Source organism: Stegodyphus dumicola, chromosome X1 (genome assembly GCF_044657685.1).
Source record: "Stegodyphus dumicola isolate Sdum_Otavi_A_Nest chromosome X1, ASM4465768v1".
In the NCBI taxonomy this organism is placed as follows: domain Eukaryota; kingdom Metazoa; phylum Arthropoda; class Arachnida; order Araneae; family Eresidae; genus Stegodyphus; species Stegodyphus dumicola.
The window spans coordinates 237296171-237312695 of NC_140780.1; the positions used below are offsets into that span (position 1 = coordinate 237296171).

Genomic DNA, 16525 nt, shown 5'->3' on the forward strand with positions numbered 1-16525 from the left:
ATAAGAAAATGGCATCGAACTGATCTGTTAAATGTCAACATGTTGTAGGGGTGTGGATATTTTGTTAATGTTAAATTAACATTGCTTTCGAGTCCGTTGCGTAGAATATATTCAATGTTCACAGTAAGCGTGCGGTTAAAGTTTATTATCCACATTCTGTTGCAGTAAGGAAACACCATAAAGTTTATTGATATCTTCAGGTAGGCATAGTCATAACAGAAAATGGCGGCTATCAGGAAGAAGCTTGTAATTGTAGGTGATGGTGCCTGCGGCAAGACTTGCTTGCTCATCGTTTTCAGTAAGGATCAGTTTCCTGAAGTATATGTTCCCACAGTTTTTGAAAACTATGTAGCTGATATTGAAGTGGATTTAAAACAGGTAAGAATAAGTAACAGATAATTATGGTGAAACCAATACAGTGGAACGTTAGAGTTGACTTTCGGATAATAAGCGGGCTAACTCTTTTTATTTATTTATCCATTTAGTTAAGCTATTTCAGAATAGATTTTGCTGAGGAACATTTAAAATTTCAAACTGTTTTATTACCGGTATGTTGTGAGAACTTAAATTGTCGTAGACTTAAACGTTCTCATTTAGCTTCTACTCTTTTTATCAGGTTGGAAGTTTAAAGCATTACTACTCATGTTTATTTTCATTTTATCATTTGCCTTACCTCTTCTGATTGATACTTTCAACAGATCTGTAATTCCCCTCCCCCCATTTTACCGGCTATGGGTTGGGTATATTAATATTTTAACAATTTTGAGGTGGTGTTCTTGTTTTCTTCATTTTCAAAGAAGTAGTTTAAAAATGTTTTTTAAAAGAAGTGTAGTTGAAGATTATATGTGTGTGCCTGAAAGTGCTAATTATATTTTGGATGTTTAAAGTTGAGAATGGTTTATCATTAATAATGGTTCCTTTGTTTAAAAGTATTACTAAACAGGAATTGATGTTTAAGAATTATAGTTTTTGTGAAAATGTGTATGTATATGAAAAGTGTTAACTTTAGTGTAGTGCATGCCTGAAATTTTTTTCAGTAGTTCTCTAAAAGGGATCTTTAAAAATGAGTTAAAGAAAATCATTTGTGATTAGTTTATTTTATAAAAAGGTGTACTGATCTTAGTAAAGTGCAGCAGCTCTTGTTATACTTTACTAAAAGTTTGACATATGTTTACTATAGACATGAATAATATATCTTTTTAAATATCTTCTGCGGGTTATTTAAAACTGAATGCTTTCTAACAACTTTAAAATTTAGTAATGCAGTTTTATATGATAGCTTTCAAATTCAGTCATCTAAATAGCTATAATTTGTATTTTTCTCTACTCTGTAGTAAAAACATTGATAGTTACATTTATCCATTTATTTATATTTTACATAAGATTACATTTGTAAGAGACAGCATTCATGTCCCATTTAGCTAGCTTCGATGTAAGTTCCACCGAAAGTGTTTCGGCTAGGAACCCATCAATGGTAGGATGAAAAATTTGTTTCTTGGGAAAAATTTTCCTTACACTTTGTGAAGATGTGATAATCCCACTATGTGTGCTGTCCCAGAACAACACATAGGAGAAGTGGCAGAGCCTTGTAAATGTATTTGAAACAGGAGAGTGACCTCTGTGCGGGAGAATGGACATTTATGATGGTATAGACAAAAGCCTCTACCGCCTATCATTAAAACTTAAATTGCCCACTAATGGGCAGTAGAGACCAGGTTGACTATGTCTGCTTTAAATTTTGTTGAATGTTGCTTTATTATTTGGTTATTTTAAATATTGATAACTCTTATATGTTTGTATTTTCCATTTTTTAAAAATCTTTATTGCTTATAACTTTATTGCTGAATGTTTCAAGGTGTTCCCTTTTTCCATCTCTTATTTTCAGCATAACTAAAAGGGTAATAAGAATTGATGTTGATTTTGATTATGATATTTGCCAGGAAATTAAAATGGTTTTGGCAATTTTACATCTTTGCCATTCCTTTTATGTAACAGTAATGGAAGTGATACTTCTCTTCTATTTGTTGCCTTTTATTTATTGTACTTTGTCAGGAACAACAGATACAGTCATAATTGATGTCTGCAGAATTTTGTATTTGGCTCAATATATTTTTTATGGAAAATAGCAGCAAAATTATTACTTAAAAAGTGGATCATCCAATTGAAACATTTCATGTAACTAAACAAGAAGCCTGCAGTAAAACAATAAAACTTTATAGTAGCTAGTAAAACTTAAGATTTTTGGTATAACAAATCATTTTTATAAGAAATTTTGATTTGTAGACTTGCAGCTAATAATTTGAGTAGTAAGAATTTTACAGCTTATTTTATGTGCATAAAGTTTATTTCCGTAAACATAATTTATACAGCAATTAAGACCACTTATCTGAGTACGTTTCAGTTGGCTGTATTTTTATGAATTTTATCAGTGAAATTGCATGAAATTCAGGTTATGTTAGTTTTCTTTTCAAAAGTGTTTTGGCAGCTCTTCAAAAATGATTCTAATTATAATATGTGATCTTACAAGGAGTGTGGCAGTTATTCTTAATCATTCATAGTTTAAAAAATAAAGCTTTAAAAAAAGCAGATTTATTAAATTTTTTATCTGTGACTGGCTTTGTAAAATAATTTTTCACATTATTATCATCAGACTGTGTAAGCAGCTGAAAATATCACTATATTTGTGCTGTTTAGTCAATAAAATATAATGTTTTGTTCATAGAAACATACATAAATACCTAAAAGGGAGATCAAGGTACAACAGAATATGATTTAAAAGTCATTTCTATGATATCTTCATTAGACAATAACATTTACACCATAAAAAAATTGTAGAGTTTGTAAAAAAGGTTAAAAACATTTCTCCTAGAAGTTTACTCAGGGTTTCTTTTGATGTAAAATCATTATTCACCAATGTTCCAGTGGAAGGTGCATTAAGATGTCTAGAAACCAGACTTTGCGAATTTCATTTCTCTTGCATTGAAATTGGTGAGCTAATTTCTCTCACTCAACTAACTCTGTTTGAAACAAACACATTTTGTTTTCCAAAATAAATATTACAAGCAAACTGAGGGATTAGCCATAGGAAGCCCCCTCAGTGTCACCTTGGGTGATATCTACATGCATTATTATGAGTCAAAATTGTTTGATACTTTAAACTTCCCAGTATGGTTCCACTACGTAGACGATACTTTTATCCTGTTTGAAGGTAATAAAGATGATTTAAATAAAGTTCTTTTAACAATGAATTCCATTGATCCTGCTATTCAGTTCACTTTTGAACTCGAGACTTGCAATTCTCTTTCGTTTCTTGACATTCTAGTCACACGTAACACATCCAACTTCAGTGCTACGGTTTACCATAAACCTTCATCGATATGCCTTTCACCACACTTCAAATCATGTCATCCAACTAAACAAAAGTTAGCTTTATTTTATTCCTATGTTTTCTGTGCTCTTCAAGTTTGCTCCTCCAAATTATCCCTTGATAAAGAACTAAATTATTTAAAAGCAATAGCTATTGACAGGGGCTTTTCACCCAACATTATTAATCAAGTTGTTAAAACATTCGCATCTCAACACACCAAAAGGCACACTCTTGTTTTAGGAGATATAAAAGTTCTGTTGTCATTCCCTTCTTTCCATCAATTAGCTGTAAACTTGCACGTATTTTGAAGAAATTTAACTTTCGGGTCGTTTATTCTCCCATCAATAAAATTCAGAGTTCCATACTCAAGGACCCCATTCTGGATATGAATTCCTGGGATATTTACAGGATTCCTTGCCAGTGTGGCTTAATTTACATTGGCCAAACTAAAAGAGCCTTAAAGTTCTGTGTTAAGGAACATGAGGCATATGTTAGAAAAAAGGAAACCCAGAAGTCTTCTGTTGCCCAATATTGTTGGTCCGAAAATCACACTTTCAATTTTTCTGCTGCCAAAATTATTCAAAAAAAAATCTTCCATTGATAAACTGGATTTTCTAGAGGCATTTCATATTCAAAAAAATCTTTCTGTTCTAGTTAACGACCCTAATTCCAATCCATCTTTGCCTTCAGCCTTTAAAGAAATTATGTTTTAGTTCTGGTTTCATCAGCAAATGGCACTAGTGGCTTGTATCCTGTCCAGGCTTTCTTATCTAATCATTATATCTTATCTCCTTCATTTGCGCTTTTGCAGCTGAGGATTATGGTTCGGTAAAACCCTCAAAACTAGTCCAGTGAAATTTTGAAAATATACCGCTGATTTTTGTTGTTTGACTTCTAAATTAATCTTAATTAATCTAATCTTAATTAGTCTAAATTAATGTTTGTTAATTTATCTTGATTTCGTATCATATCTGGTTAAAAATTAGGTTATTGTAGTACTTGGTTTCTGAAATGCTTACATTGCACTGAATTGTGCAGATTGATTTCTTTATTCATATCTGCACCAGTATGGGTTAATTGAAGCAGCTTTTGAAATAAGTCATATTTTAGTAGTATGAAATTTGTCTTTAGTAACAATAAACTAACAATAAACTATACGGTAATGAATATTTATATCTAGCATTGGTTGCAATTATTAAAGGATTAATCATAAACTGAGAATAAAATTACTGATATTGTCAAAAATCCAATGAAACTGAGTAAGTAGTTAATAGTGTCAGTGTTATTGACTAATCAAAAAAGGATATAACCTTGCTACCAAGTAACATAAAGATTATTGCACCTGTACTGTCTGACATATTAAAGGGAATAGTGTAGATATTAAAGAACTTATTGTGATAAAGATCTAAATATATTATATATAAATATAAATCCTTTCTAGAATCCGAAATCTTTGTTCAGGGACAAAATTTGTGTCATTGGAGCTGAAACCAAGGTTGAAAATATATCCCGACTGATGGATTATAAGAACAGGCTGGTTCATGTAGTTGTTTCAATCACCAAATAATAATAAAATAAGTGAAAACAGACTAATGTCTGCTAGAGAATTTGCTAGAGGAGGATCATGAATGTTCTAATATACCCTGAGTGAATTGCTTTGTAACTGTCTCTGTGTGAGGAGACCAAAGATCTATCTCCCACTGACTCAAGCTGCAAAAAGTATCAAAATAAAATTTTTGCATAAAGTATTGTAATTGGAGCATTATTGGCTGGGGACTGAAATTTCTTCACTGAAAAGTGTAAATTTGTCATAGAAACTGATTCTCAGCATGTTACTGAAGTGAGGCAAACTCTAGTAGTCCTAACATCATCGTTCAGTAGTGAGAGCAGTTCACATATAAGCAGTATTCTGGATTTTTCACTCTCTGAAATCCACAATCTCAGGATTTGGAAATATAGGTTCATTGTCTTTCAAATTGGAAGAGAAACACATAGATGTAATGATTAAAAGTAGATGAAAAAAGAAAACTTAGTTTGGTATAAATTTCAAATAAAATTAGCGATTTCAAGGGCAGTCTTACACAAAAAATGGTAGTTTTTCTGTTCCTGAAGAAGAAGGACCTGTATCTGATTGTTCTCGAAATCTATAGAATTTTATTCAAAATCTATACCAAACTAAAGTGACTTTTTTGCCTAACTTAAAATAATTAGCTTTCTGCAAATTTTGTTTTAGCCCTGTTAGTGTTATTGACATAAAATTCTCTTTAGAAGGGTGTCTTACGTATTCATTACACATGAGGCCCACCAGCGGCCGAGCGGTAAAGTCGCTGAACACTGGTAGTTCGGTCCGAGGTTCGAATCCCGCGAACGGGCTGGCTGCATGGGTGTTTTCGTGGTTTTCCCCATGTGTAACGTGCATACGAGCCAGTTTCCCTTAGAAAGCCCTCCACGAAAGGCATCCCTCCCCTTAGGCAGATAGCCCTCGTGTGCTTTGCCATAATTAAATACACCAACACCATTACACATGAAAATTTCTGCCAACATTAAATGTTTTTTTGGGTTTGATATATAACGAAAGAAGAGGAATGGTACGAAGTGAGAGAGTCTGTTTTTAATTGTAGCTAAGACTATACTGTTTATTCATGACATTTTGAGGAACTTTGAAATATCAGGGCTAAATGCTGAGGGTTAAAATGAATGCATTCAAAGATTACGTAAATTTAAAACTTAAGGCTTTGGTTGAGAAAATACCTGTCTAGACCCTATTGATGAATATTTTAAACATAATTTATTAAAGAGCTGGGCTCTTTCTCAAAATTCTTAGCATTCCATGAACCATTCTCTTTCTGCTAGTAGTTCATTTTCAGCATCTATTAGTATGAATACTGAAGGGTTAACTCAAAAGCCATATGTGTGTAATGTTTATATGTAAATGACTTTTGGCCATACTGAACTTTCAGTCTTTAGCAAAGAAAAATATAAAGACTGCAAATCCATAACATTAACCCCTCCCCCCCCCCCGAAATGAAAAAGCAAGCTAAACATAGCAGTTATTTTTTAAATGATGAGAAACCTGAAAGGTAAGTAACTTTGGAAAAAAGATGCAATGAAACATGTTAATTTTGAATAAATTAGAAACAGATATACTTTTTTTGCTTTGTGAATGCAATTGTTTAAAATATGTGTTTGTGTATTCATGTATGTCGTATTAATATTCTGAATTATTTCAAATTATGTTAGATTTTTAATGCTTGATAGCTTTCAGTATTTTTGAAGTAAAGTTTCAGTCACCATTTGTTATCAGGTGGCATTGGTACAGAGGTAGTGTAATCAGACTGAGCTACTAAAAGTTATTTTTTAAATGCAGCTGGTGAAAACTTTAACTTGAACTTTTTAAGTGAATAATAATTAATGCTCATTTTGGCTCCGCTTTATTGCTAGCAGAGTATATTGAACGCAAAGGAATGAAGGAGATAGAATGTCTTTATATTCACTAGATTAGAATCAGATTGAATATATGCGGGGATGTTTAATCCAATTCTAATTTACTGAGTCTAAAGACCATGTATGTGGGGCATAGAATTGCAAACTCCTAGCAAATTCTTTGCGGGAGCTTTAAAATGTAACTTAGTGTTTGCACACATTGTTACTGCAGGTAATTCAAGACACTTGCTTCAAAAGCATGAAAAAGGGTTGCAAAGCTTGCATTTTGGTCAAGGGTTGAAATGTATCGTGTTAAAATGCAGAGTTGGCAGAAAAAGCCGAATATCAAAATATTGGTTTCTCAGTTAATAACTGAAGTTGTGTGTTATTACATTTAAAAAATAACATTCCTGTTTTGGAGATATACTAGGTATGGTAATATATCTATATATATGTCAGTATGTAAATTTATTTTTTAATTATTGGTGTTGCCTTTTTTTCTGGTTGTTCCTTTAGTCCCCTCTGCCCCAGCATGCAGTAACAGTACAGATAAAAAAACAAGATTGATATTGAAAGGTAGTTGCATTATAGGCCCTTATCTTGGTGCATACAGTAAAAATATATTTAAAAGTAACTGAAGTATGTTTCATTGACATTTCTGAATTTTGTATGAAGGAGAATCAAGCACTTTTAACATTTGAGCAGCTTGGGTTTTTGAATCTGTCATGAGGGCAGGTATGTATTAGATAAATTTGTATACATTCATTCATTAAGATGGCATTTACATCATTAATGAAAGTAGAAAAACAGAATATTTTAAATTATAAGCTAATATATACCAAGTCACAAAAAATCTCGTAACTAGATAAAGCTGGTCATGCTGCTCAGAGGGTAAATGTGGTATAGGTCTTCCAAAAAAAGTTTCTCTGGATTTTAAATTTTTTTATTAATATATCATAGAAATTATTGATTTTTTCCTGGAAATTTAACTTCCATTATGAAACTATCGGTACTATCATATTATCTTCCCAGCTGTCCTGCAGAGTCTGCAATCGTTGGTGACTAATTTTTTGCAAACATTGCACATGTAAAAAAAGCAGTTATTTTAAAAAATGGCGACACTCTGAGATTAGTGTATAAAGCAGCAGCAAATTGATGAATTTAAAAACACAAGAAACATACATAATGAAACAATAAAAATTACATAAAGCAAACATCCATAACAAAACACTCAAAATTTCATAAAAACAGTAACAAATTGACTAAACTAAAAACACAGCAAATACCCATAATAAAAAACTTTGTTTTCTCAGTCTTCTGTCCATGTGCAAAGTGATCTATTTTAACTTTTAAAAAATACTACAGAACTGAAGAATTCTTGGTATTGCAGAACAAACTAGCACTGCTCTCCATATATAGATCCACCTGATTTAACATTAAAAAAAAAGAAAAAAAAAAAAAAGTCTGAGAATTGCACTTATTCAGCAAAAAACTGTTATTACAATAACCTAAGAACAGTTTGTAAACTACTTTTCAAGCTGCAAGTTTTCTGTAATGTAACCTCTGAGATAAATAAAAGCTATCCAAATGCAATTTATTACTTTAACAATAATAATAATGAAAATTAATCTAGACAATATTTCTATTTTAACAGCCAGTATAACCCTTGAATTCCAAAATCAGCACACATTTAATTGGTTGCCTCCTTCAATGACATATCGCTTTGCCCAATGATTCTTGTTACGGTTGGGGGAATATATGCAGTAGTATCAAACCATCTCTGACCATTTATTTTCAATTTAATAGACGCAAAATACTGTTACTGCATGCTGTTGAAAACCTGTTCGCTCAAATTTTTCAGTTCTTTTGCCACTTCATTACCATAAATACCTTTTTCTATCCCTTTCATGTATTGCAACTTAATATATCTATGAATGAATCATATACGCGAAATATAGTATGTATTGTTAAAAATGTCCATCAAGATTCTTTTGCTTTTGTGACTTGAGATCACCAAAAAGTGTTTTTAATTTTTAGTAACAGAAAAGCCATGTGTTTTTCTAATAATCTAACTCTGCCTTGTATGCATTAAAAAGTTAAAATTATTTTTAGCAATGAAAATGTTAAAAATTCATAGCATTATTGTTTGTTTATTGATTCAGCATCAACTGTTAGCATGTTTGCACATATTTGCAACGTGTAAACCAAATGTGCAGCATAACAACCTTCCAAAATATTCATTTTCTTGCAGTTTTTATTTGTAAAGCTTATTTTCCCTTTTTCTCTAATAAAACTTATTAAGTTGGTGGTGTAATTATCACAAAACTTTATTAGTTTCTTAGTCATATAAGTTTTTCCATAATTGACAAGATATGATTAACCAGTATTTCAGAAAATTCTCGTACCATAAAAATATCTTACTTAACTTCACCTTTAAATTATGCATCGGGCATATTTTCATCACGTATATCATTGGATACTTTGTTCTTGCAGAGTAATTTTTTTAAAAAAGAAATATAATCCATAGATATACAATCTTGAATGATTCTGTTTTATGAAAGGCTGTTGATCCTCTTCATGCCACAAGAGCTTTTTCAATTTAGTGCATTCTGGTGATGTCATCTAAGAAGTTGCTTAAGCTATTTCTTTGTCTTCTTTTATTGCAGTATGCTGCATAATATTCAAATGACAATCATAATGTAGCAGAAAATGAGGAAATACAATCCTGCTCAAAAAGTAAGCAACATGGGCCAAACACTGAATAAAACAAAAACTGTATAATGGATATGCGTCAGATTGATCCAAGAGGTTAATGTGGCATTACTAGAGCACACAGCAAAAAGTAAAGCAAAGGCATGCAAAAACATATATTATGACTATCACATCTCAAATGAACAAATGGGTAAGAAGGATGTGCAGTGGAAATATCACGTGAATAACTGGTACGGTACCCTTTAATTGAAATGCATGGTTGACAATGGTGAGGCAAGTTGACAGTAGTGTCGCTGATTGCTTGTTGTGGCAGTAGTGCCCATTCCTGTAGTAATCCACATTCCTGTAGTAATGCACATTGGAGATTGTGGAAGGTGTCGTCCCATTGTGTACTATACATGCTGTTTGGGATTCAAGTCTGGTGATCTACCAGGCCACAGCAGATTTGAAAAGGTTTCACTCGCAGATAACCTTTGCATCTCTCGAGCTTAATGCTAGTGAACATTATTGTTCATAAATATCGCGTCAGTACTCATTGCAGCAATGCGCAAAAGGGTGTAGAATTCCGTCGCAATATCGGACATTTATGATGGAACCACCAGAAATCACTTAGAGGTCAGTGCAGCCGTTTGTTGCTGAGAAGTAAGCCTCCTTCTCTGTAATGGTCTCTTTTGACAATGTTTGGCATCCGGTAACGTGCTTCTGGCTCTCGCCATATCATTGCCCATTGTGAAATGTCCTGGCTATTAAATCAAAACTCATTTGTAAAGAGTATGTGATTTCCACCTGGGATATTCATAGGCCCAATTCCACTGTGCTCTGACATGCGACTGGGACAAATCGCCGGTCATTGTGCGTACAGTCCACTGTCATGCAGTCGATGTAATACAGTTTGGCAGGATATGGGCCGTCCTGCAGCAGCAGAGATGTGATGCCAACTGTCATGCTGTTAATGATTTACGGCATCTTGCACATAGCAACAGCAAAGCGCAAAAGTGATCGTCTACTGTTATGGTAATACTCCAGCATACCGACCCACATCTTCTATAGGGGTTTTGATCTCTGTGGTTATGATGTACATTCAACTCTGTTTGTATCAGCTGATTGTCTTGCGCCAGCTTGCAACATCCCGACAGCCGTCTTAACAAATTTCATCATGCAAATGGTGTTTTCAGGTCGTGCTTTTCGCTTTTTCTGACTCAGATTACATTGAACTATCACTGCTTTCAAGGCATAGATTTGACATGTCCCTTTTTAACTTTTTGAAAACCATAATGTCCCAGACTTCCTTTCATTCAAATTACCACAACTGGCCGAAATTCCAGTGTTGTTTCTTTCCTCCCGTAAGGTATGCAGTAGCAAGTGCAGTTTCCCCAAATACATTGTATCAGTTTATTGCAGACAGCTTGTCCTAAAAGGATTTATTTGTGGTTTCTTAACATTATTTGTTAGTAGAAAGGATGTCATTTGAAATCTTCACTCTTTGTACGTTAATGGATGGAGAGGGGAGGAAATTTGTGTGACTCTTGGAAACCATTTCGGGTGGTTTGGGTTTTTTTAACATATGTTTTACTATACTATATTTTAACATATTAGTGAAGGCTTTGGTATTTAAACAGTTAAGGCGTTGTGGTATGGCTGCAGGATTGCATTTTGTGCTAATTTTGATTGTCTATTTGCATTCAACAATGCAATACCTAACTCGTGGGTAAATTGTATGTTTTAATTCTTCTTTTTACATTCGAACCCTTTTTTAGCATTTGTTGCTTATCTTAAGCACGAGTGTGTTATTAGGTACTAGTGTGATAGTTTTTTATGTATTTATGATTTATGGAATATCAAGCATTTAACATACGTAATTTTTAAAATTGTCAGCAAAGATCAGTTTAATTGAAGCACAGAGAGAGTATTGGTGAAAGCTAAAGTGGTATCATAAACTCAACTGGATTTTAAAAAATTAATAGTCTGGTAGGTAACTTAGCAAATGTCTCGAAACATTAGATGATTTAAAATATATTTGTGAAAGGATTATGTATGTAATTAAGATTTTTTCTGGTGTAAGATAGTAGAGAGGAATTTAGTATAGCAAGTTACCTTGATGTATTTCTGTTAATTGGGCTGTATTTTTTGCCAGACAAACATTAGTGCTAAATATAACTAGGTACTGGCAACCGTAATGATATATAAAGTTTTATGAAAAGAAGGACTTGTACTAAATCCAGAATAAATGCAAAAAGTAAAGACAAACACAAAATTACAAGGAAGGTTTAACCAGATTATTTTTTATTACTCAGGAGGCATAAAGCTGCCAATTTCACGTGATATTGCTGAAAGCTTTTGCATCTTTTGATTCATTTTGCTGCCACATGAATTTGATAAGGTAAGAATCTAGATGGTGGCAGCGGGTGCTCTGCTGATATTTATTTTACCATTTTTCACATGGTATCCTGTACCAGAATCAGTAATGTGTTTGTGGTTAACTTACTGGTGTTTGTATCTAGCAGCTGCTGATTCATCCACTTAAACAATTAAAAATTTTGGAGTAAAAATTTCTGAAATGACGTTTATTCATCCTGCATATTTGAAAACTCATTTAACAGTTATGCATAACGGGATTGAAACAGGCTACATTTGGTAATATTTGGTGATCCCATTAACAGAAATGTGTTTTTCTTTATATTTAAAAGTTGACTTCAGTTATGTTAATTTTTTATGCATACTTATTCTGTAAGACAAAGAAAACTTTATCAGTATTTTTGTTCGGCAATGATTAACAGGGTTCATAGCGGTCCTTATAAGTGCTTATAAGTCCTTATATTTGAAAATAAAATATAAAGACCCTTATAGGTGATTGCTTTTTTTTAAAGCCCTTATTTTTTTGTTTTTAAGTGCTTATTTTTTGCTTTTAGTGCTTTTTTTTTAATGAACGCACTATTTTTCTCCGTACCAAAGCTGAAACTAAATAAACAACTTTTCTTCCTAATATGGAATGTCAGATGGTGAATCATACTCCCGGAAATAGCTTTTCTTCTTTCTCTGTTCTTTCTTTTCTTCTTTCTTAACATAACCTTTGGTGTGCACGAAGAGTACAGACAGGTGCCCGTCATTCTATTGGTCAAAGAATTGCGAAAGCAGTAGAAAATTCCGGTACGTTCGGCATTCTTTTCCTCCCACCCAAATACTACGCACATTTGAATTTCTATCAAGATCTTAATAATTTGCATTCTCGTTCCGCTTGGTCAGTTCATATTCGTGTTTATTATGATCGTTATGCTTATATTATGAGCATATGTATGAATGTTTATAATAACATAGTTGCAGTAACTGCTGAAGTATAGTAAACTTTTAAAAATGTTTGTGTTTTAACACAGATTAGCTTTCTAAGGAATAATATTCGGAATGGCTTAAATAAAGGGAAAGTAATCGAATAGTAAAAATAATTTTTTTTTTTTTTGGCCAATACATTATACAGTATGAAGATTGGGAGGTTCTCCCCTTTCTCCTCAAAATCTCGAATATTGAAACTGTTACAGTTCGCTGTAAAACAAGCAACGGACTTTTTTTTTTTTTTGTCACTTTCCAATCTGGATTGAATAGGACTAAAAATTCTGCGGTCTACCAACCCAAGCAAAGAATGATTCTATTCAATTCCGGAAATTTAACGCTGTTCAGAATTTAGATTTAAATTATTTAAATATCAATATGAGTGGAAAAATAAATTTTATTTATTATTAGGTTCCAAGCGAATACAATAAATATGCCTTATTATTTATTTTCTCTATTTTGAACTGAAATTTCATAATTAAATCTTGTAATATAGTTTAGTTCTGCATAGTTTTTTTCCCCTCTCATTGTAAACTAGTTCTGTAAATTGAACTGTTATTTAAAATTAAAAAAAAAAAAAATAAAAGTAATTATTTTCCATGGTTGAGGTAATGCTTATTCTCTCTTAATTAATACTGCATTTCTCATATTTTAAATTACAAGTCTAATTTTTAAGGTTATGCAGTTGTGTATAATGTAATTAGACAAGTGCTTATTTTTTTTTTTTTCTTAAAATGTGCTTGAAAGGTGCTTATTTTTTTAACTAAAATGTGGCTATGAACCCTGATTAATTTATACATGTGCTATAATTACATCTAAATAGATGGAAATTTTTTTAGGTTGAATTAGCTCTGTGGGATACTGCTGGTCAAGAAGATTATGATAGGCTTCGACCTCTCTCGTATCCTGACACAGATGTCATTCTTATGTGCTTCAGCATAGATAGCCCGGACTCTTTAGAAAATATCATGGAAAAATGGAATCCCGAAGTACGGCATTTCTGCCCAAATGTGCCGATTGTACTTGTTGGAAACAAGAAAGATTTGCGGCAAGATCCTGCTACTATAAAAGAGTTGGCGAAAATGAAACAAGAGCCAGTTAAACCTGAAGAAGGCCGGGCAATGGCTGAGAAAATTAATGCTTTTGGATACCTAGAGTGCTCAGCAAAAACCAAAGAAGGTGTTAGAGAAGTTTTTGAAATGGCAACACGAGCTGCTTTGCAGGTCAAGAAAAAAAAGAAAAAGAAATGTGTTATTTTGTAATTACATTAGCACTAGCTTCTTTGCTTCAATATAACCAAATATTTCTTGGTGATTTTTCAGTGACCTATTAATGTTTGATGTAATTTCTCTCACTACTTACATTTTTTACTGTTTTGTAAACCATTCCACTCTGAAAGCCATTTGAAAAATACATATTCAATAGCTCTTTAATACAAAAATATATTAATTATTGCAATTTTATGTAAGTCATTTTAATTTACTATTTTTCTAAATGTTTGTGTGGTAAATACAGGTTATCAACGTGTGATGTTCCAGTTGCCTCTTTTTATAAGTTACTGTGTTTGTTGATATTCATTAAATGGCTCCATTATTTAACATCTTATTTTGATATGCTGTTCTTGTCAATCTTGTGTTGAGGCAACTGGGTAATTGTACAGATTTTTTCCAATATTTGTGATCATAATTAAAACATTAAAGCAAAATGTTTTTCTTCTGATTCATGTGTATGAAATTTATCAAAAGCGACACTTTTTGTTACTGGTTACTGCCACTTGCATTACAAGTAATAAATAGTTATAATTTTATTGACTCTTGTGTGTAAAAAGTGCTATTGTGCTGAAGAATGTTTTGCAGAAACAACGATTTACACGTGGTTAATATTTTATTATGGCAAGATTTTGATCTCTGTTCAAGATAAATTCTTGTTTGAAGTTTAATTTGTTAAACATTTTACTGAATATGTAATATAATATTTTTAATATTTGCTAGTTGAGTATTTTTATAGTTTTGTATTTAAGAAATTTCTTATATTAAGATAATTTTCTTTTTTTAATTTCTTGACGTTTTTTATGAATCATCACATCAAAGAAAAAAAAATTTATTTCATTTTTACATAGAAAAAAATATTTACAATCAAGATGAACCGTTATTTTCATATTACGTACATGATTTTATTAATACAAGATGATCACAGTGAAAAGCTTTTTTCATAGTATTTAGTGGTTTTTATTAATAAAAAGAGTATAAAAGTACTTAACTTTTAATTTCTTTGTGGTTTTTATTTTACTGTAATATTGTACAATTTCTATAAACTGAGCTTGTTCTCATTTTCTTTATGAAAGTTTTTAAAAATATCTGCTAATTTAAAACTTTGTTATGAAAACTAATCTGGCTGATTGATATTGCGGGAATAAGTGAATTATTCAGTTTCACTTTGAGATATCCTATTGCAGTTAGTTGCATTATTGCCTTTAACTTGATGTACATTCTCGGAAAGTTGTTTTTCTTACAAAACCAAATCAAGAATTTTTTTATATACTTATTGCATTTGGAATATACTCAGGATCTAGCCAGTCATATGGGAAAGCTTGTGCTCTGTTTCTTAACTTTATTTGTCTGCTGATTTCAGCCAGTTCTTCTCTAAACCTGCAATGATAAGTTAATGAAATTTGAAGTATTAACCAACTTTAAAATTATATGAATATCCATTAATAAGGTACTTGAGTGTTTAAGACATTATTTGTCGATTATAACAGCTTTGTATGGCAATTCATAGTGTATAGTACACATTTTATTTGATACACATATACAGAAGAAATTGAACACAATTTTGTATTTATTTAATACAGTTTGTAAGCAAGTTATTTAAAATATGTGAGTCTACCCTAAATTATTGCAACATATACAATATAACACGTAGTAACCTAACCAAATTTCTGCAGGCCACAAGACTGTTCTTTCCCCTGCGATGTACAGTCCCATTACACAGCCATTGTCATAAATTCATTTGGATGGTAAAATATATTTTGTTTGGGGAAAGATCGATTAATGGAACATTTAAAATGGTAACTATAGCAATGAAAAATATTTTTTTTTACTAGCTGAAGAAACACTGAATATGTATGTGAACTGTATAACTGCTTCTCACTAAGGCTGCTATTAATTGGCAAGTACCGCCAGTCTTAAAATTCTAAATTTATTCTTTGAAATTATTTTAGAAATTCTTTTGAATTGAATTAAAACATTAAGTATGAGTGTATGCCAGATTAGGCATTCATGCTGTACAGGGTGTCTCGAATTAAAGTATACCTAAGCCAAATCCAAATGCATGCTAATTTGATTTGTATTGGTATAATTAGGGGCACTCTGTCTTTTTGTAGTAATGTGATATGTGCTACAATGCAGTATTTTACATGTACACTAATAAAAACAGTGCTATACTGAAATTCAATCTGGGTATACTCTTATTTGGGACATCTTGGTAAAACAGTGGCACATATAATCTGCATAGGAAACATGGAAATGGGTCAGACTTGAATTCAAAAATTAATATTTAATGCTGCATTAAGATTCAATCTATCTAGAAGTCAAAACTATTATCACTATTTCTTTTCATGTAGTTATAAAGAGAATACATGTCTAGTACAAATGAATTTTTTATGGCATCCTAAGATGCAGGATGCTGGAATCAAAGCAG

General features: G+C 31.9%; 2 protein-coding genes across 2 annotated transcripts in view; one reads left to right on the forward strand and one right to left on the reverse strand.

Moving 5' to 3' along the window:
• On the forward strand, nucleotides 1-14545 carry LOC118200661 (ras-like GTP-binding protein Rho1). Its single transcript, XM_035372623.2, has 2 exons — nucleotides 1-378; nucleotides 13666-14545. Exons 1-2 carry the CDS (start codon nucleotides 223-225, stop codon nucleotides 14086-14088), a joined length of 579 nt encoding a protein of 192 aa, XP_035228514.1. The 5' UTR covers nucleotides 1-222; the 3' UTR covers nucleotides 14089-14545.
• Nucleotides 13712-16525, reverse strand: part of LOC118200660 (allene oxide synthase-lipoxygenase protein-like) — an 80265-nt gene continuing 77451 nt past the window's right edge. The window contains exon 15 of the mRNA XM_035372622.2: nucleotides 13712-15474. Within this exon, the coding sequence (XP_035228513.1) occupies nucleotides 15360-15474 (115 nt within the window). The 3' untranslated portion in view covers nucleotides 13712-15359. The remainder of the gene's footprint in view (nucleotides 15475-16525) is intronic.

What these genes read in the sequence shown, in the direction of transcription:
- LOC118200661 (XM_035372623.2), top strand. Translation starts at nt 223, where the DNA reads ATGGCGGCTATCAGGAAGAAGCTTGTAATTGTAGGTGATGGTGCCTGC. An exon ending in TTGAAGTGGATTTAAAACAG is followed by an intron (nt 379 to 13,665) that starts GTAAGAATAAGT and finishes AAATTTTTTTAG; the next exon opens with GTTGAATTAGCTCTGTGGGA.